This window comes from Lissotriton vulgaris, chromosome 2_1 (assembly GCF_964263255.1).
Source record: "Lissotriton vulgaris chromosome 2_1, aLisVul1.2, whole genome shotgun sequence".
NCBI lineage: Eukaryota > Metazoa > Chordata > Amphibia > Caudata > Salamandridae > Lissotriton > Lissotriton vulgaris.
This window is the reverse complement of record NC_141687.1, coordinates 1,918,650,582-1,918,670,834: the sequence shown is the minus strand read 5'-3', so window position 1 is coordinate 1,918,670,834 and position 20,253 is coordinate 1,918,650,582. Positions and strand designations below refer to the sequence as shown.

Genomic DNA, 20,253 nt, shown 5'->3' with positions numbered 1-20,253 from the left:
CATTCCGCGTGCCATCCGCGCTTTTACTTTCTAAGCAGCCCTGGACAATGTTTGCCGCTTCTTTGAAAAGAAATAGGTCTCGCATTTACAAGAGTTTAAGCTATTGGAATTGTAAATCACAATGCCTTTTATTTAATTGTTAATTATAAAAACAGATAAATAAAAAGCATTGGCATTTCCAATGCCAATAGCTTAAACTCTCAAAAATGCGAGACCTATTGCATTGCAAATGCTTGATATATATATATATATATCGCCACGCACTTCCAAACTCTTGCGTCTAGAAAAACGGCAAGCACTCCGATGTTGTGATCAAAAGTTAATTTATTTCCAAACCCCCTTCACCCCCGACAGACGCGTTTTGCTCACAGGCTTCGTCAGTGTCAGTATTGTGCAAACTTTCTCGCCATTTTAAACTATCCGCCCTCCTTCATATCATCAAAATAGATGACGGTCAATTACATTTTTCGTGGCGGCCATCTTGTAGTATGTTAATACAAGGGTTTTCACAGTGTTCAAGAATGACGAAAGATAAAGTGCTAAGTGTAGAATTAAAAGTGTTTGACAACAACAAATATTATTACCATGGAGTGCACATTTTTGGTATATCATATTAGGTACCATGTATTTACAAATAAGTTCAGTCCGTTTGGGTTCCTACCCATTCGTTGTGTGGGGGTGTATCCCCTAATTCATACCACAAACGTCTGTGCAGGTATTTTTCTACATATATAGTATATTCCATTATAGAGCCCTATAAGTCCTATACAAACATTTACAAGTATTATCTACACAGCACTAGAACAGTTAAATTACAGTTCTTCCATTGGAGCCCTGTATGGGCTAGTAACCAGAGAATGTATGGTACCACTATTTACATATTCATATATTTACAAGGCATTCATGGGGAGCAAACATATATATTTACAAAGCTTCAATTGTTGGTTCTATTTACTTCCAGGATATTATTGTGGCTACCTGACAGAATATTATTGTCAGTGCTCTAGATCAGGATATTTCAAAGGTGTACCCACATTTCTGCATCATTATTAAGAGCCCACGGTGTCATGGTTTTGAGGTCCATAATATATCTAGATTCCATAATGCGGAGGGCTTTCTCCCTGTTCCCACCACGTTCTGACCTTGGAATCTGATCTATGCAGTAATAACTGAGTAAATCCCTGTTGCTACGATGGTATTCAGCAAAATGACGGGCTATCGGATAGGTCTTGTCATAAAAAAAAATATATATATATATATATATGCACTATATGTTAAGGGCTAAAAATGCCTTGCGTACATTGAAATTTCCTCTAATGAACTTCACAGCAGACTCTAGCAGAAAGAGAGAGCATAAGGTTTAAAAACGCAGCCTTTATTGAAGAGAAAATTGCAAAGAAATGTGAAAGGCATTGTTAGCTAATAGGCTGCATTAAAAGCATAACTTGTGAATTCTGGCACCAGGCATTTAAGACATCCAGGACCTCCTGTATCCCATCATGCTCCCAAGGTGACAGTTAGGTCAGTTCTTTTTTAACAGTGACATGAATCGACATAATACATTGACCAGTAGGAACTGATGTATGCAAACCTCATCCAGGGAGGTGTGCAGGATACTTATGACTTTAACGAGGATTCCTCTGCAAGAGAACTAGGATTACAGGCAAGAAAATAATCCTTCTTTTCCAGGAGATCCTCATCAATTGTCATAAGTATTAGAATAGAATCGCAGGCCCATCCCACAACCCTGCAGCTGAGCCATGAAAAATAAATGCAGTAGTCATCATCACTGAAAAAGATTTTTTAAGGAGACCTACCCTACTTGGATGTCTGCCTTAGTGTCAGAATCTAGACAGTAATACCACGTGAAAGTATGCACTAATCTCAATGTAGCAGCTTTGCATATTTCAGAGATGGAGATACACCTTAGAAGGGCTGCGGTTGCTGCCTTACGCCTTGTAGCGTGGGCTTTGAGTCTAGCAAGTAACTGTCTATTGGCTAACTGATAAGTGAACAGGATACAAGAAACTATCCACCTAGAGATGAACTATTTAAGGGATGAGAGACCTGTCCTGATAGGACCATAATTAACAAAACAGATGGTCAGATTGTGTGATGGTTTTGGTCTTGTCTAAGGTGTGAGATCTAAGGTGTGTAATGCTCTTTCTACTGGTTTGGAAAGAAAGTAGGGAGAGAAATCATCCGGTTAATATGGAAATCAGACACTACTTTGAGAAGGAAACTCAGGTCAGTCCTCAACAATAACCTGTAAGCATGGAACACTAGTTAAGGCTCTTTGGTACAGAGAGCTTGAATCTCGGTCACCCTGCGTGCCGAAGTGATAGCTACCAGAAAAGCAGCTTTTCAGGTAAGGTGTTGTAGGGATGCCTTGTGTATGGGCTCGAACGGTGGCCCCATGAGCTTTGAAAGACCCATAATTAGTTTCCAAGGAGGAGATCGTACTGGTGGGAACTCCTTTAATACCTCTAAGAAATCTTTCACTACATAAATCTGGAAGAATGACTTTTGTGTAGGGGACTTTCTATAAGCAGTTATGGCTGCAAGATGTACCTGAATGGATGAGAATTGCAGGCCAGAATTTGCTTAATGGAGAAGGTAAGCTAATATTACACCCCCCTGCCCTGAAATACAATGGAAATCATTCGGAATACACCACATGTAGAACATCTTCCACTTAAAAGCGTAAAATCGCCTGGGCTCCTAAAGACTCCGGAAGTGGCCATACACAACTGCAAAAGGTCTTCATGTCAATACTGCAGAATTTTGACACATGCTGTCAAGCTCAGCGAGAGAAGGTTGGGGTGGAAAATGTTCCCTCGGAGCTTGTAGAGGAGATCCGGTCTTCATGATAGCCTCCTCTGTGGTCTTTCAGAAAGGTGGAGTTGATTCGGATACCACCACTATTGAGGTAGTTCTGGAGCTTTTAGGAACCTTCTGGTCCTGGTTCGGTATAGCTTGTTGAGGACTATTGGTGTTAGGGGAATGGGAGGAAACATGTACAGAAATGTCCCAAACCAGATCAAAATGGCACTCCCCCAGGTCTATTTGCGGATACTCCCATTCTAGAAAAATATCTTGCATGACGTTGTCGTGCAGAATCCATGTCATGCGCTTCTGCGAAGTTTCGGCTGAGTCTGCTTGTGCAATCCTGGCAGATGAATCATAGATAACATCAGCTTCCTCGCTAGAAGCCGATTCCAAATAGCCTGTGCTTCCAGGGTTAGGGGACGAGAGCGAGTGCCCCCTTGCTTGTTCACATCATGTGCTAAATGGACAGATCGCAGCTCTAGTGTGCTGATTTGAAATGAAATGAAATGAAATAAAATGGGGTTTTATAAAGCGCACTTCTACCCGGAGGCCTCGTAGCGCTAAGGACGGGTGGGCAGAGGATGCAGTCAGCCTGAGGGGTTACTGAAAAAGGAATGTTTTCAGACGTTTGCGAAACTTGAGGAGATCTGGTTCGCTACGCAGGGTGAGGGGCAAGGAGTTCCAGTCAGAGGTAGCGATCCAGGAGAAGGAATGGCCTCCCCATCTAGCTTGTTTAATTTTCCTAGTTGATGCCAGAAAGTTAGTACTGGAGCGTAGAGATCTCTGGGGAGGGTATGGGGTGACTAGGGAATAGATCATTGCAGGGCCTTTCTGCCACATAGCTTTATGGGCGATGCACATCGCCTTGAATTTATTCCTGGCCTGTATGAGCAGCCAGTGGAGTTTTCTCATAGCGGCTGACCCCTAGGGTCTTCGGGGAAGTCCCAGGAGGAGTTGTGCAGCCGCGTTCTGGGTGGCCTGAAGTTTTTTGATGGAGCTCACCGTAGCTCCCAGGTAGAGGGTGTTCCCGTAGTCGAGGCGGGACAGGATGATTGCCTGCACCATAATCCTCTGAGCCTGAAAAGGGAGGAGAGGCAGAATTTTCCTCAGCATCCTCATCAGGCCAAAGCAGGTGGCAGAGAGTTTGGTGGCTTGCTGGTTAAAGCCTACGGTGTTGTCGAGCCATATTCCAAGACTTTTAATCTAATCTTTGGGTTCTGGTGGGGTGCCCATGCAGGTCGGCCAATCAATGGTGGCTCCGGGCGTTGGGGACTTTCCCAGGAACATCAGCTCCGTTTTGTCCCTGTTTCGTTTCCAGTTGGTTATTGCTTCCAGACAGCGGCCCAGATTGCTGGACGTGCCCTCGGAATGGTTAAGCGCTACCACTAATTGGGTGTCGTCTGCCTAGGTAACAATTTCAAAGCCGAAAGGGCGCACTATCTCTGCCAAAGGCTCCATATAAATATTAAAAAAGGGTTGGGCTTAGGGAGGAACACTGGGGGACCCCACAATTGGGGGGCCAAGGTTTGGATTGAGTGGCACCCTCCGAAACTTGAAACATCCAGCTTTCTAGGAAGGATTGCAGCCAGGTGAGGGCCTGTCCTGTGACTCCGAGGTGTCTTATACGAGAAAGCAAGATGTTGTGGTCCACGGTGTCAAAGGCGGCACTAAGGTCCAGCAGCATAATTGCCGTAGTGCCCCTTTCATCCATTTACCTCAGAGCTAACTCAGTTACTGCCAACAGGGCGACCTCTGTCCCGAGCTTGGGGCGGAAGCCTGCTTGAGAGTCATGGAGTAGGTTATTAGACTCCAGGTAGTTAACCAGAATGGAATTGATGTGCTTCTCAAGCAGCTTGCTCACCCATGGTAAAAGGGAGATAGGGCGGTAATTAGCCATAATAGCCGGGTCGAGGTTGGGTTTTTCGAATAGTGCTCTGACCTGGGCGCATTTCCATGCCATCGGTACTATTCCTGTGGTGATTGAAGCATTCAGAATGTTTAGGATAAATGGTCTGATTATATCCGCAACTAGCAACAGTTGGCGCGGGGGGCGGGGTCAGTGGGAGAGACAGATGGCACTTTTGACATTAGAGCGTTCAGGGAATCCTCATTAAGCAATGGGAATTCCGTTAGCTGGCAATTTGAATTTGCGGGGAGGGGGGTTCTCAGCCCCCGGAGAGTTGAGTTAGTTTGAGGTGAAAAAGGGGGAAATACGCTGTTTTTTTTTTAAAGCACTCTGCCGGTTTGTCACAAAGATTTTGGGCTTCTTTGAGGTCAGGGAGAATTGACGGGGTTTTAATAAGGGATTTAGCGATTTGGAAAATTCCCCTCGGGGCATTAGCTGCCGTCCTTATCTTTTGCTCATAGAACAAGGATTGCGCCAATGTTATTTCAGCCTTATATTTCCTGATACCTTCTCTGTAGTTCATTCTATCTTCCACCCCTGATGTCTGTCTCTAATCCCTCTCTAGTTTCCTGCATCTTTGTTTTAACTCTTTGAATTTAGGGGTGTACCATGGTGCTACTTTAGACTTAGTTCTTTTTAAAGGGTTTTCAGGGGGGCCACAGAGTCCAGCGAGGTCTGTATCCAAGCATTGAAGTTCCTATTAATTGAGTCTGGGTCATCCCCTGTTGGTAATGGAGTGACTGTGAGGGAATGTGTCCATTGGCTGGCAGAGACCTTCGACCAATTCCTCCCCATTAGTGGGGCAGGGGTTAGAACCGGGGGAGGATTCGGGATTTTCCAGTCTAACGGCACCAGTAGGTGGTCGGTCCTGGGTAGGGGGATTGGTGGACCTACGTGGAGCTTATGGTCATTGCTGAGCACAGTATCTAATAGATGGCTTTTGTCATGTGTTGGTGCGAAGCCCTTCTGTATAATTTGAAGAGCTGCTAAGTTGGTCAAAAAGACCTTCGCTTGATGGTCAGAAGGGTTGTCTAGGTGGATGTTAATATCTCCCAACACCATGAAATTTGCCGGGGATAGAGCTAGTTCGGCAACATAGGAGGGGAGAGAGTCGGTAAACTTGCCTATCTGTCCAGGGGGTCGATAGAGTAGTAGGCCTGAAAAGGTCAGGGTGGGTGAGAATTCTAATGCAAAACTCATTCTTTCAGTCGGAACTTCAGCTGGGGAGGATCGACATTGGAAACAGTCCTCAAAAATTATCCCTATCCCCCCACCTCTTCCCGATTTCCGGTCAACTCTCTGGAGTACATAGCCTGGCTGTAAGATGTGGCTAATAGCGGGGTCTGCCTCCTCCCAAAGCCAAGTTTCCGAGAGGAAGATAGCATCAGGATTGAGGTTTTCAAGGAGGAGTGATATTTCTACTGCATGTTTTATCAAGGAGCGGCAGTTTAGAAGATACATTTTAATGGGTGGCCGGTGATCACGTTCTAGTACAGTAGAAGGTTTAAATTTTAAGTGGCAGTGGAGGCAACTAGGGGCGTTGTTAGTTGGACACATGGCATGGAGACAGGGAGCCTCACTGACTGGGTTTAGGTCCCGAAGAGTCTGAGGATTGTACCTAAGATGGGTAATCTGATTTTTGGGGTGAGGGGTATATTTGGTATAACTGCTCCTTGTTGGACCACAGGCCATGTGTTTGCAGGGGACCCATGTGAGCTCCACAGCCATGGAGAGACACATTGGTTGTGAGGAATTGCGTCGGAGTGTCCTGGTCAAACAGGACACCAATGAGTAGATTTTTCCATTGAGACCACCATGGTGGTGAACTCTTTACCGCTTGTGACCAAGTGAGACTGTTGTCACAATGGTCTGTGCATTGGTTCCATTGATCCTCCAGATTCTGTTGGAGCAGCCTCATGTGCAGTCTGGCATTGTGGACTAGGAATATGCATCAGGACATTGACCCCAGTAGCAAAGCCATCTGTCTGGCTGAGGAGTGTGTAAGAGGTTGTAACATTTCTGTGCAATAGGCCATCATTTCTCCTCAGAAGGATACCGTTTTGCGATTTTTGTGTCCAGGGTCGCACCTAGGTATTGAAGTCTTTGAGTAGGAATCTAGATGGATTTCTCGGTATTGACTTGGAGACTTAAGGACTGGAGGGTCTCGTTAGAAACATCATAATGTTTCCTTCCTTGATCTGGAGAGGAGCTTTTCGTAGACAGTCACTTTGGTATAGGTAGACTAATATGCTTTTATTTCATAAGAAAGCTGCTATGACAGCCATGCACTTGGAGAATGTGCACAGAGCTGATTTCAGGCTGAACAGCACCACCTTGTACTGGAGATGTTTGGATGCCACTCTGATACTTGGAAACATCTGATGCTTCCTGGCGAATGGGATGTGGAATTAGGCACCCTGAAGGACGATGGAACACATATCCACCAGATATACTCCTTGATACAGTTGGGGGTATAGCAGTAGGTGAGAAAAAATTCAGAATTTCTCCTTTCTGATGTCTTTGTTTAGGAAGCGTATGTCCAGAATGGTTCTGAATTCTCTGTTGGGCCTTTTTTCCTTACTAGGAAATACAGAGAATACACTCCCCCCTCCTCTCTGATAGAAGGGAACCACCTCTATGGCCTATTTTCGAAGTAGATTTAAGCCTTCGTTTTGTAGAAGCCTTTGCTAATGGCAAGAGGTTTTTAATAGTGGAACTTACCGAGTTCGGGATTTGAAATGCAGTGCGTACCCATTCTCTACAGTATTTAGCACCCAGATGATGCTGGTGATGTTGCGCCCCTCTTTTCGATGTTCGCTGATACTTCTCCCCCACCTGAGTGGGTAACAGTGAATGGGAAAGCAGCACCTCATTGCTTTCCTGGTGTCTTGAAGGAAGCTGGTTGTTGTCTATTAGCTCTTCGTCCACGCATTGACCTGCGGGGTAGTAAGATCTGGCTAGTTGTTGTTGGACCCAGTGAGGGGTTTGAACCCTCTGATGGTAAGGAAGTCTGTCATAAGGCCTGTACCATCAGGGAAAGTCCTCCCATTTTTCTAGGCTGACGGCCTTGAGTGTATCCAATTCGGTTTTCATTTTTGATATCTCATAATCCGCGTGGGAGCCAAACAAGGAATTACTGGTAAAAGGGAAGATTTAGGATGCGTTACCGTGCCTCTGGTCAGACCTGTAAGACAAAGCCATGATGAACATCTGGCACATAAACATGGGAATACCGTGCGCAGCAAGGTAAGAACCATTTGCCAACACACTAATTATGTGCATAACAACCAGACCTCCTCCTTGCAGGACCTCTTCAATGTCCTGTCTATCTTCCCTAGGGAGCTTTTCTGGTCAAAGAGTCCCATAGAGCTCAATTGTAGCGCCCTAGTTACGTTTGTGCGCTAGATACCTTCATATAAAAGGCAGTGGTGGCACAGATTTTTTTACCCAAGGAATTTATTTGCTTTCTGTCCTTGTCCGGCGGGATGGATGACGAAGCCACAATGGAGTCAGCTTTTTTGGCGGCAGCTATAATAACAGAGTCTGGTGGGTGGTAGGTCGGTTCTTAGAAATAAAGGTTCCTGATCTGGAGCCTTGTACTTCTTTAAAATTCTTACAGGAGCCACTTGAAAGGAGGCCGGGCTAAGGAAAATATCTATGACAAGCTGGAGCAGACAAGGAACCAGGGGTAGCAATGGTCTTGGGGAGGACCTATGAAGGAAGGTCTCGAAAGTGACTGATGAGGTTGTTGTGGGCGCTGGAATATCTGTGTCAGATTGGCTGTACCTCTCACCAACACTTCATTGAATGTTGGGGATACTCTCACTAGTGGAGTGCCCGTAAGAGTCGGTGAGTAGTACTCTTTGATGATCTGATGGATGTAGACCATTTAGGGGATCTAGGTGCTCGTTGGCGTGAGCGAGACCTTCGAGATCTCCTTGCAGGTGTATCCAATTCTGTTTTCATTTTTGACATCTCATCATCCATGTGGGAGCCAAACAAGGAATTACTGGTGAAAGGAAGATTTGAAATGCGTTACCGTGTCCATTTTTGCTGTTGCCTCATGTGTTTCTTGGTGTTAGATGCTTTGGGCACTGTGCCACTGCTGTCCAGTGCCACAGTGCAAGTGCTCCCTATTGTACATTGATGTATGGATTAGTGATTCCATGTTTGGCTACTTTGGTTTACTTGTCAGACCCTAGTCTAGTGCACTGAGGTTGCCAGGGCGTTTAATCCAAATGCTGGTGGTGGGTCTGCAGCACTGGTTGTGCCACCCACAGAAGCAACCTTGTAAATGTGTCTAAGCTCTGCCATTGCAGAGCCTGCGTGCAGTCTGGTACTGTCATGCTGACTGGGCAAGTGCACCCACTTGCCAGTCCCTAAACCTTCCCTTTTCTTCATATCAGTCACCCCTATGGTAGGCCGAAGGGCAGGGTGCATTGTAAGTATAAGGTAAGACAAGCCCTGATGTGTGTGGCATGTCCTATTAGTGAATTACAGCCAATTTCGTTTTTCACTATTGCAAGGCTACCTGTTCTCTAAAGGCCAGAATGGGCTGTTAGAATTGTTACATTTTATAATCCTAACAGGCTCAGAGAACAAGATAGAAATTCGAGTTTAGTATGCCTGAACTCAGAATAATAAAATACATCTTTTAGTAAAGTTTATTTTAATATTGTGTGTTTGCAAATACCACTTTCAGAAAGTAGGTAGTTGCTTGTCTAACCATTCACACCTGCCTCTGCTAGTTTGTGTACTCCTATGTCTGGTTTCTGCGAGTGACAGGGCTGGGGAATTACAGGAGACAGGCTGAATCACCCAGTGGTGAATAGAGAGATCTGCATCTAGTTGGGAGGGAGGAGTGCACCTGAACTCCGAATAGGGCTGTGCCTGCCTTCCACAATGTTGGCTCTACCCCCTGGGGACCAGCTGATGTCTCTGCCCGGCACACTGAAAGAAGAGAAGGAGTCCTGTCAACACAGTGCTCCAGGACTGTACTTGCCTTCCACAATGCTGGCTCCACCTCCTGTGTGGCGTCTGATGCTTCTGGCCTGCAATGTGAAAGGAAAGGAGAAGTCTGGTAACCAGAGTGCTTCAGAACTGGTTTGGACTGGGCAAAGGCCCCTCTCCCCTCAGAGAACAAAGGATTTCGGGGTACAAATATTGGGACCCTGATCCCATGAAATTAGATCACTTTTGGACTACAAGAGGAAACCTTTACTGAGGAGAGGAACCTGAAGAAACTGAGGAGAGACTATTCCCAAGCTGAAGTGCTGCTTGGGGGATTGACCGCAGCGGTTGCCTTACTCCCAAAGGAAGGGGAAAGGAACTTTCTGTGCTTTGCTTTCAACTTGTGAAGAATCTCCAAGGGCTTGGAAAAGAGCGTGCCTCCTGCTGAAGTCTCATGGACAACAGACTTCACCCCCCAGCTCCCCAGGGTTCATTTGGAAGTGCCTTCTGCTGTTTTGGGCCTTCTGAGGAACTGCGTGTCGCAAGGAGCTGGTCTGCCGTAGCAACTCTGGAGAAAGGAGGGTGTCGCCGCTGGACCTGTTGCATTGCACCGCATCGACCAAGAGCACATCGCATCCCCGAGAAGCGTGCCGCCGTCGGAGCTGCTGCCATCACATCTTGGATGTCGCCGCTGTAGTTGTCGCATCGAGCGGAAGCTTCACGCATCGTGGAGAAGAGCATCACCGCTGGAGCTGTTGCCGTCGCATCATAAGGGTGTCGCCGCTGCAGTCCACGCATCGAACCGAGAGCTTCTCGCATCCCCGAGAAGCGTACCGCATCTTGAAGATCTTCACATATTTTTTCTTTGTATTTGAACTTTGCCGCATTTCACATCGCTCCGACATTGCTTGTCGTGGAAGTGCAACGCAACTTAAGTTACATTGATGCAGAGTGTTGCATCGAAGAACTGAACTGAACTAAGCTTAAATCTACCATATTAAAGTAATCATAGTGTGTATTTTTGTCGTTTATGGTCTTGTGGTAACTTTGTATAAAGTCTACTTATTTTTATATAAAACCTGTGTGGTGTCCATTTGTAGTGTTGTCACTTGGCTACTGTATTTGGTCACAACTGCTTAACTTACAGCGCCTCTGAAATAAGCCTTGACTGCTCGCGCCACGCAACCTAGAGGGTGAGCAGGGGTTATTTTAGGAGTGTAATCCCCTTGTCCTGACTAAAGGAGAGGGTCCCTATTTGTCACAAGTAGCTACCTGTGCCAACCAGAGACCCCCAAATCTAATAGTGCCTCTGGCTTCAGACCTGTAAGACTAAGCCCTATGTGGAGATCTTGTTTGTTACCATGCTCTATGGCGAGGAGTTGTCTCTCTAGGTACCCTGGATCTTGCTGGGGACCTTGTATCGCTGGCCTCCGCTAAGTTGGTTAGAGGAGTCTTCGGGGAGCTTTGGAGACTGTGTTCTACGAGTTCTCAAAGGTGAAGAGCTCTGGGAGTATTGCCAATCCAGACTCTGTGGCACTGCCCAGTGGCGGACACTCCAAGCAGATTGGAGAAAGATGAACAGGCATCTGCTAAGCTTCTGATTGTTTGGGAGTCGTTCGTCCCCATGCAGGGCAGCGGGAATAAGCTCCTGAAGATGTAGTTAACCCCCCTTTCATGTTGTGTAAACCTGCCAGCAAAAGAATGCTGCCTTCACGTCGAGCAAAGAGGTGCTGTCGTCGATGGTGGCTTAGTGGACTGGGCACATTGCTTAGGTGAGGAGTGCGGTCTCTATGCCGACAGGCGTATCACTGACGTCGACAGAGTGCCTAGAAGGAGGTCGTTTCGACATCAATTGGCATCTGGATGCCACTGACGAAGAAGTGTGCTTTGGTGTCAAGCGGCGCCTGGTTGGCAGCAATGGAGACCTCTGCCTCAATGTTGAGTGCGCCTGGCTGCAACTGACGGGGTAAGCATGATTGACATCGAACAGCAAAGGGAACCCACCAATAGAGTCTTCGCCGTGGTATGGTTTGAAGTCGAATGATGGGAGGCCGTCAAAGGGGTGACTGACAGATGCCTCAACGTCGACCAGTGGACACTGGTTATCAACGGAAACTTCTCTTGTGTTGAGGTCAAGCGGTGCACTTCCATTGATGCCATGGTCTTCGACGACTTGTGTATCGAGGTTGATGGAGACTTACTTAGTGTTGAATCTCTCGACGTCTGATGTGGCAGTTTCTGCATTGCAGGTACTTCCGACGTAGATCCTGACGCTGACGGAGAACAAACAGTATTTTCCTAGCTCTGGAAGTACATCTTTTTTTTTTACGTCTGAGCGGAGATCTGCCTCGTGATGAAGTCTGGAGAGGAAAGGTAGCCTTGGAGAAAGGAGGGGGTCCTCCTTTTTCCTCTCCTGAAGCCCATGAAGATGTATCTTCTCTCTCTCCTAAGGTTCTTTTGGAGAGTTTCTGGCAATGGTGGCAAGAATCAGGTAGATGAGTATGATTCAGGAATAAAATGTGGACTAAGTGGGGTCAGTCTGAGCTTTCTTTTTGCCACAGGCAGGGCACTTGACAAAAAGTGTAGGTATGTTATGATAGGAAAAAAAGTCCATCCCTGTAAAAAGACATCGAATGAAGCAAAAATAAATTATCTTTGGAAACAATTTTTGTCAAAAAAGTCAAAAACTGAGAATGCTCAATGCTTCAGGATCCTCACCAAAGGAGCTGGAAAAAAGGAACTGACCTAACTATCACCTTCGGGGCATGATGTGATAAAGGAGGTCCTGGAGGTCTTAAAGGCACAGTGCCAGAATTCACTTGTTATGCTTTTAATGCAGCCTATTGACAATCATGCCTTTTGTATTTCCTTCCAGTTTTCTCATCAATAAAGGCTGTGTGTTTTAACCTTATGCTCTCTCCTAATGATCTACAGAAATGCTTAGGTCTGGTTAGAGGTATAATAAAGGACATTTCAATGTACATAGGGCCATTTTAGCCCTTAACATAGAGTGCCTATATTCTTGTACAAATATTAATTCATATCTATCTATCTATCTATCTATCTATCTATCTATCTATCTATCTATATCTCTCTATATATATATTTGTTTAAAGTACTACGTATATGTTTTTATGTTATGCATATGTATGTATTATACATTTGATATATGCTCCGGGGTCCCCACGTGTAGGCGGGAATATTCTAATGCTTAGATCTATAGATGAGGATTCTCTGGAAGAGAACCTCTGGAAACTCTCACCTTCAAGTGACAGTAAAGCTGATTTGGCAGGTTCTCAACTTTGTGAGTCACTGCCTGTTGGTGAAGATGAAGAATATAAAACAAATTAATCACCATGGCAAGCACTCTACAGTAATCTTAAACTCAGTGGACATTACCTAAACTAATACTTCAGACTAATGACTAAACACTCACAAGAATTAAGTCATGAACTCGTCGTCATCGTTTATCAATGATCAAGCGAATGTTCAGGACAGCTGTTTGGTTTTGTTGGTTATTGAATCTTTATTTCTCCCCACTTCAAAATGCGTAAATGATACAGTTTTCTTACCTTCATCATTTAGTGACTCCATTGATTCAGTAACCTTGGTATTGTTCATTTTGTTCAATGAGTCCGTGGAACGTGATAAATATTTAATGGTATTCAGATGGTTTTCATCATTTCCAGCACTGAAAGGAATGACACGAACACCTTCAGTATAGATCATATCAAGCAAACATTTTCACTTAAACACGTACACATCTCATATTTAGCAGGATAATGGATTTTATTTTTTTTGTGGGTCAGGTAGGTCTTTGAATTCAAATTTAGGGTCTTAGATTTTTAAATATGTCCACATGATTGTCATTAGAAATACAGTGCAAACACCAGGAAAATGTATTAGTGGCATACCGCATGTCAGAAGGAAAGATTGAACTGGAGGGGAGAGACCGCCACATGCTAATTATACAGTAATGAACAAATCCCAATCTTCATGACTTTTGCAAGAAAAGTGAGATTATTTGCATGCAACATTGGTTCCATTTATATAACAAGATTAACGCTTACCCTGCAATGTTTTGAATGGAGACACTCTTTGAAAGGGATAAGCTTGTCAGAGGTCGCTTATTGCTAAACGTCAAAGTAAAGGTGTTTTCATCAGGCACCACTATAGCAGATCGAGGACGTTCTTTCGTTTGAGAGTCTTCAAAATTTATAAAGTTAGATAGTGAAATGAATCATAAAAAAGTACAAATTAGTTTCCTTCACAACATATACCCAGTGCCAAACACTCTTTAACACAAGTTATATGTTTCAAATAAAACATGCATTTTCCAAATAATAGAAGTTTAAGATCACCACTTAATGCCCTTACCCACATGTAGAAAAGCCTCCACACCACAGTCTGTGAAAACATTAGCTCAAATTCGGGTCAAGAGTCTATGGTTAATGCTTGCTATAGGGGACAGAGCAAGAAAAGGCCGCAAAATGCTAGGAATGTATTGGATGTAGCAGTGGCATAGTGCAAAATGATGCCACCGTCATGCAGAATTTGATGGCATCACCTCCTATGGATTAGTGGCTGGAGTCTAGATTATGCCCTATGGGTTAAAAACTATTTCTATGGCAGCCTGTGGCGATGCAATTGAGTTTCAAGAGCGGAATGAGGGAGAGGAAACACTGGTTAGGTTGAAAGTAGACAAACGTTTAGGTGTATTAGTTGGGAAGAAGAAAACAGTGATGAGAAAGAGACAAAAATAAGGTGAGAACATTTTAATAGTGAGTGAATTAGAAAGACGTGACAACTAGTGCAATAGGTTGGAAGTGTTGGTGAAAAGGAAAAATAGAAAAATATGGGAAGGAAGTGAACATCACAAATCAATGAATAGATAACTAGGAAGACTACATGGGAGATGGTTTTAACAAACTATATTGTTGAAATTAAGCCCAATTTGCAAATTACTGGTTAACATTAAACAAACATATACTTATATTTTCAGTCACATGAGCATTTTAACAAAAGTCAGTAATGCAAGAGGAATACTCACTCTTGTTTCTCATGACAACTGTGGGTAATGAAGAAGTATCATGTGCTTGAGGTAGTTTCTGCTGCTAAAAGAAACGAAGTAATGAAATAATAAGTAATGCATTGAGCACAGTCAAGGTTTGCACGTTAAAAAGAAACTCAAGTAACTGTGTTATACCCCTACACATCCAATATGCTGGACTTTGCTTAAAGCTCTCTCTCATGAAGTGGCCAATATGAGCAGACATTAATGGAGTTAATATGTATGTAATGTGAAGACCAGGATGTAAGATCAGTCATTATAAATTGTCTGTGAAAAATGCTTTAAGAGGATGCTCCTTTTAAAACGGATTCACAACTGAATTTCTGAAGACTCAACTGTTAAAATAAAAAGGTCAAGCCTGCAGAAACAATCTGAAGGTACTCCAACTCGACAAGCAACAAGAAGCCAGAAGATGGGTAGAATAAGAAATGTGTTGATGGACAAGTGATACAAAAGTATTGAAGGTTTAAAAAACAAAAGGATTGGAGGTTGAAGGTGAGTGGTAAAAGAGAATCCTAGCCATCTTGCCCCCCTCAAAAAAATAAACATGTTGTAATTAATAATTAATTTTACCTGTAGTATTCCTGCATATTGGGATAATCGCAAAGGACTTTTTGTTAAAACTGAAGCATAGCTGACTACTAAATAGCTCCAACAGTTCACATCTATGTGTGAAAAGTAAATGCTTCCCAATTTGTTTTTACCTGCTACACATGCCTGAATAGCCATTATGCACAGTAACCCGTGATATCTCTGAGGCTGGGACAATAAGGACCATACAATTCCATTCCTTTTGATCTTTCTACAGCCTCTGACAATCAGTGCTCAATGAAGTTATCAAATTTTCTCCACACGATAATTAGGTAGTATTACCAGGTCTTAGTATTTCTCATAGTTGCAGATTAATTGTTCAAGAGAAAAACTGAAAGATAGATGGCAGTAACATCAGAGGTAATAGTTTACGCTGTGCCTCGGAGCTCAACATTACAACCATGTCATAGTGGTACTTAAAATAGTTCTTCGTCCTGCACCAATTACCCCTATCCAAAGAACTCAGAGGGCAAAGGTTTTGCAACGAAAACAAGTAAAGAACACAACTCTGGTATCACGCACAACAGAAGGACTAACCATACCGGGAAGGCTGTGCAGAGGGTCACAAAGCTAGCAGGAGCTTGGCTCAACTGTGCGTCCACTTCAGATTCAGGAAAACCACAACCCACCACCATCCGCAACAGGTTCCTCACAGGACCTGGAGCAAGATCACCGCCGACCAGCTCACCACCTCCCTCAGCCAGAACCCAGGTTGACATCAGACGCCAACGAAGCAGCCCGCAACTTCACGCAGTGGCTGACCGCCTGCGCAGATGACCTCGCACCATTGAAGAACCCCTCCAGCAGACCCAGGAGCAAGAAGCCACCTGGTTCCCCTGGAACTCAAGGACTCCAAGACCTGCCGCACCCTCGAGAAAGCCTGGCTCCTCGACCGGACCACTGACAACATGACCGCCCTCAAAAACGCCACTCGCAAGCACCACCAGCTCATCCACACCACCAAGAAGAAATCACTGAAGGAGCGACTGGACAACAACGCCCACGACAGCAAGGAACTCTTCAGCATCGTCAAGGAGTTCTCCAACCCCAGCACCGGCAACAACGACATCACCCCTTCACAAGATCTCTGCGACTACCTCGCCTCGTTCTTCCACCGCAAGATTGCCGCCATACACAACAGTTTCGGCGCACCATCCACGCACCCAACCACCGAACCAACGAACCCCACCGCCACCCTCCGCACCTGGACCACGGTGACCACCGAAGACACAGCCCGCATGATGAACACCATCCACTCCGGCTCTCCAACCGATCCCTGCCCCCACCACGTCTTCAACAAGGCCGACTCCACCATCGCACCCCAACTCCGGGACATCATCAACACCTCCTTCAACACCGCCACCTTCCCGGAGAGCTGGAAGCATGCCGAGCTCAGCGCCCTACTGAAGAAACCAACAGCGGACCCCACCGACCTCAAAAACATCCGACCCATCTCGCTCCTCCCTTTTCCTGCCAAAGTCATCAAGAAGATCGTCAACAAACAGCTTGTCGCCTTCCTCGAAACGAACGGACCCCTCGCAGTCCGGTTTCAGAGCCAACCACAGCACCGAGACCGCCCTCATCGCAGCCACCGACAACATCCGAGCCCTGCTCGACAACGGGGAAACAGCGGCACTCATCCTCCTGGACCTCTCCGCAGCATTCGACACTGTCTGCCACCGCACCCTAGTCCAACGCCTTGACAACACCGGCATCCAAGAGAAGGCACTGAAATGGATCATATCATTCTTCGCCGGAAGAACACAGAGTCCCCCGGTTTCGATCCGAGGCCACCGACGTCATCTGTGGCGTCCCGCAAGGATCATCACTCAGCCCCACCCTCTTCCACGTCTACATGAGACCTCTAGCTGCCTTCGCACGCCAACACAACCTCAACATCATCTCCTACGCCGACGACACCCAGCTGATCCTCTCCCTCACCAGAGACCCCGACACCGCCACAACCAGCCTACACGAAGGGATGAAAGACGTCACCGAGTTGATGAAGAACAGCCACCTGAAACTGAACTCAGACAAGACATAAGTCCTCATCCTGGGACCATCACCCTCCGCCTGGGACAACTCCTGGTGGCCCCCAGCCCTGGGCACCGCCCCCAAGCCAACAGACCACGCACGCAACCTGGGCTTCATCCTGGACTCCTCCCTCTCGATGACCAGACAAGTCAACGCCGTATCCTCATGCTTTCACACCCTTCGCATGATCTTCCGATGGATCCTGACCGAAACCAGGAAGACAGTCACCCAGGCGCTCGTCACCAGCCGGTTGGACTACGGAAACACCCTCTACGCCGGAACCACAGCCAAGCTACAGAAAAGACTCCAACGCATCCAGAACGCCTCCGCCCGACGCATTCTGGACATCCCCCGACGCAGCCACATCTCCGGCTACCTGAGGGACCTGCTCTGGCTCCCGGTCGACAAGAGGATCACGTTCAGGCTCCTCACCCATGCACACAAGTCCCTCCACGACCTGGGCCCCAAGTACCTTAACGGCCGCCTGACCTTCTACATGCCCACCCGCCAGCTACGGTCTACCAGCCTCGCCCTCGCAACCGTACCACGAAGAGTCACCGCCGGAGGCAGATCCTTCTATTACCTGGCGGCCAAGACATGGAACTCCCTCCCCATCCACCTCCGGCTGACCCAGGACCACCTCGCCTTCAGGAGACAACTCAAGACCTGGCTGTTCGAGCAGTAGCGAATCCCTTCCCCCAAGCGCCTTGAGACCCTTCCGTGATTGATTGATTGAATGAAAATGCAGTGGGTTAAGCCTTTCTCACGTGACCCAGGAGGGCTGCTGTTGGGTGTTCTTGAGTTCCTCACACATGGCCCTGAAGCCCCAGGGGGTTCTCAATTCTCATTTGATGCTGGTAAGTTCCTTAGAATCCTCCTCACAGTTAGGGTGCAATTCTACTGATGCGGGTCACCAGTCGCGGCTTTGGCACCACAGAGGCCTCCTTCCTCCTCCGATGGGCTTAACGAGACTACACTCTCTCCCTAGCCCCGATGACAATCCCACCACCCTCCCCCTTCCACCGGCTTATGGGATCATGATCGCCTCTCTTCTTTTGTACATTGTCTACGGACCGATCAGCACAACAGCAATGTTCAAAACAGCTCCACCTGGCATACCGAGTCTGCGACTTAACTCTGCACATGGGCTACAACTTGATTGGCTCTGCTGCACTCTTACAGCAACGCCTCCTAATATACGGGATGGCCAATTCACAACCTGCACATGGACAATGACACGATTGCTACAGCAGCAGTCACGACTCACTTCAGCCATCCTCTGGCACATGGGGGTCATCAACTTTTCTCTGCACACGGGCAATGACCCAATTGGTGCAACAGCCTCCTTCACACACCTCACCACAGGAATCCAATCGACAGGCTCCAACCACTGGACCTCGCTCCTTCCAATGCTTCTCTTCCTCACAGAGCATAACAATCTTAGCAAGCAGAAACGCACTGGTGCTCCAAGCTCCAGGGGCAATGGGTCTTGAAGTCCATTCTACATTCTGTCCATCAACTGTGGTTTTTGCATATTTCACCCAGAGAGGGCTGGGTATGCCCAGACGTGAGTCCCAGGCTCTCCACATCACTGGAGTCAAGCTATCCAGGCTGAAGAAGGCTGATAGCCAGAAACCGGTCCTTGGATGCTTGATTCCGGTCTAGGAAAGACATGGCTTGGTAGTTCGGGCTGGACTGTTCCCATGAGGCACAGGGTCAAGGCTGATTTGCATATAGCCATTGTCTGACCTAGGGTTTTGTGGAGTGCAAAAAACCGATGGATTTAGGACCAGATCTTTGTACTGGGGTGAATGTAAGACATTGTTTTACATCTGTCCATCAACTGTGGTTTTTGCAATTTTCACCCCGAGTGGGCTGGGTATGCTCAGACGTGAGTCCCAGGCTCTCCACATCACTGGAGTCAAGCTATCCAGGCTGAAGAAGGCTGATAGCCAGAAACCGGTCCTTGGATGCTTGATTCCGGTCTAGGAAAGAAATGGCTTGGTAGTTCGGGCTGGACTGTTCCCATGAGGCACAGGGTCAAGGCTGATTTGCATATAGCCATTGTCTGACCTAGGGTGGTGTGGAGTGCAAACATACAATGGATTTAGGACCAGATCTTTGTACTGGGGTGAATGTAAGACATTGTTTTACATCTGTCCATCAACTGTGGTTTTTGCAATTTTCACCCCGAGTGGGCTGGGTATACTCAGACGTGAGTCCCAGGCTCTCCACACCACTGGAGTCAAGCTATCCAGGCTGATGAAGGCTGATAGCCAGAAACCGGTCCTCGGATGCTTGATTCCGGTCTGGGAAAGACATGGCTTGGTAGTTCGGATTGGACTGTTCCCACGAGGCACAGGGTCAGAGCTGATTTGCATATAGCCAGTGTCTAACCCAGGGTGGTGTGCAAAAAAACGATGGGTTTAGGCCCAGATACTTGTACTGGGGTGAATGTATGACATTGTTCTACATTCTGTCCATCAACTGTGTTTTTTGCGATGTCACATATTACATCATTCATGACATGGTCAGTGACATCACTGATGACATCACCGATGACATCTCAAATGACATCACTGATGACATCTCATTTGACATCACTGATGACATCATCCAGTGACTGTGTGTTTCTGTAAAGTTTAAATATGTTTTACATATTGAAGAATGAGTGGATGTAGAAGTGTCTGGATGAAGGATTTAGTAGGTGCGTGACTGACTGTATGAGTGAGTGATTAAATGTGTCTTACTAAATGCATGGGTTAGTGACTAAACTGTCTGAATGTGTGCATCAGTATGTCTGTTGTTGTGTAAGCTGCTGCATGTGTTGATCAGTAGCTATATGTATGGCTATATGGGTTATTGATTGGTT

General features: G+C 46.2%; 1 protein-coding gene across 11 annotated transcripts in view; it reads right to left on the bottom strand.

The window, feature by feature from the left end:
* AKAP13 (A-kinase anchoring protein 13) overlaps window positions 1-20,253 on the bottom strand; it is a 1,375,395-nt gene that overhangs the window by 247,413 nt on the left and 1,107,729 nt on the right. For 10 of the 11 annotated variants that reach the window (XM_086958098.1, XM_086958104.1, XM_086958103.1 and 7 more), the window contains 3 exons: window positions 14,736-14,799; window positions 13,756-13,891; window positions 13,258-13,376 (listed from right to left, as the gene is read on the bottom strand). In XM_086958098.1, coding sequence (XP_086814224.1) covers window positions 13,258-13,376; window positions 13,756-13,891; window positions 14,736-14,799 — 319 coding nt within the window. The remainder of the gene's footprint in view (window positions 1-13,257; window positions 13,377-13,755; window positions 13,892-14,735; window positions 14,800-20,253) is intronic. The other variant, XM_086958099.1, reaches the window with a different exon arrangement.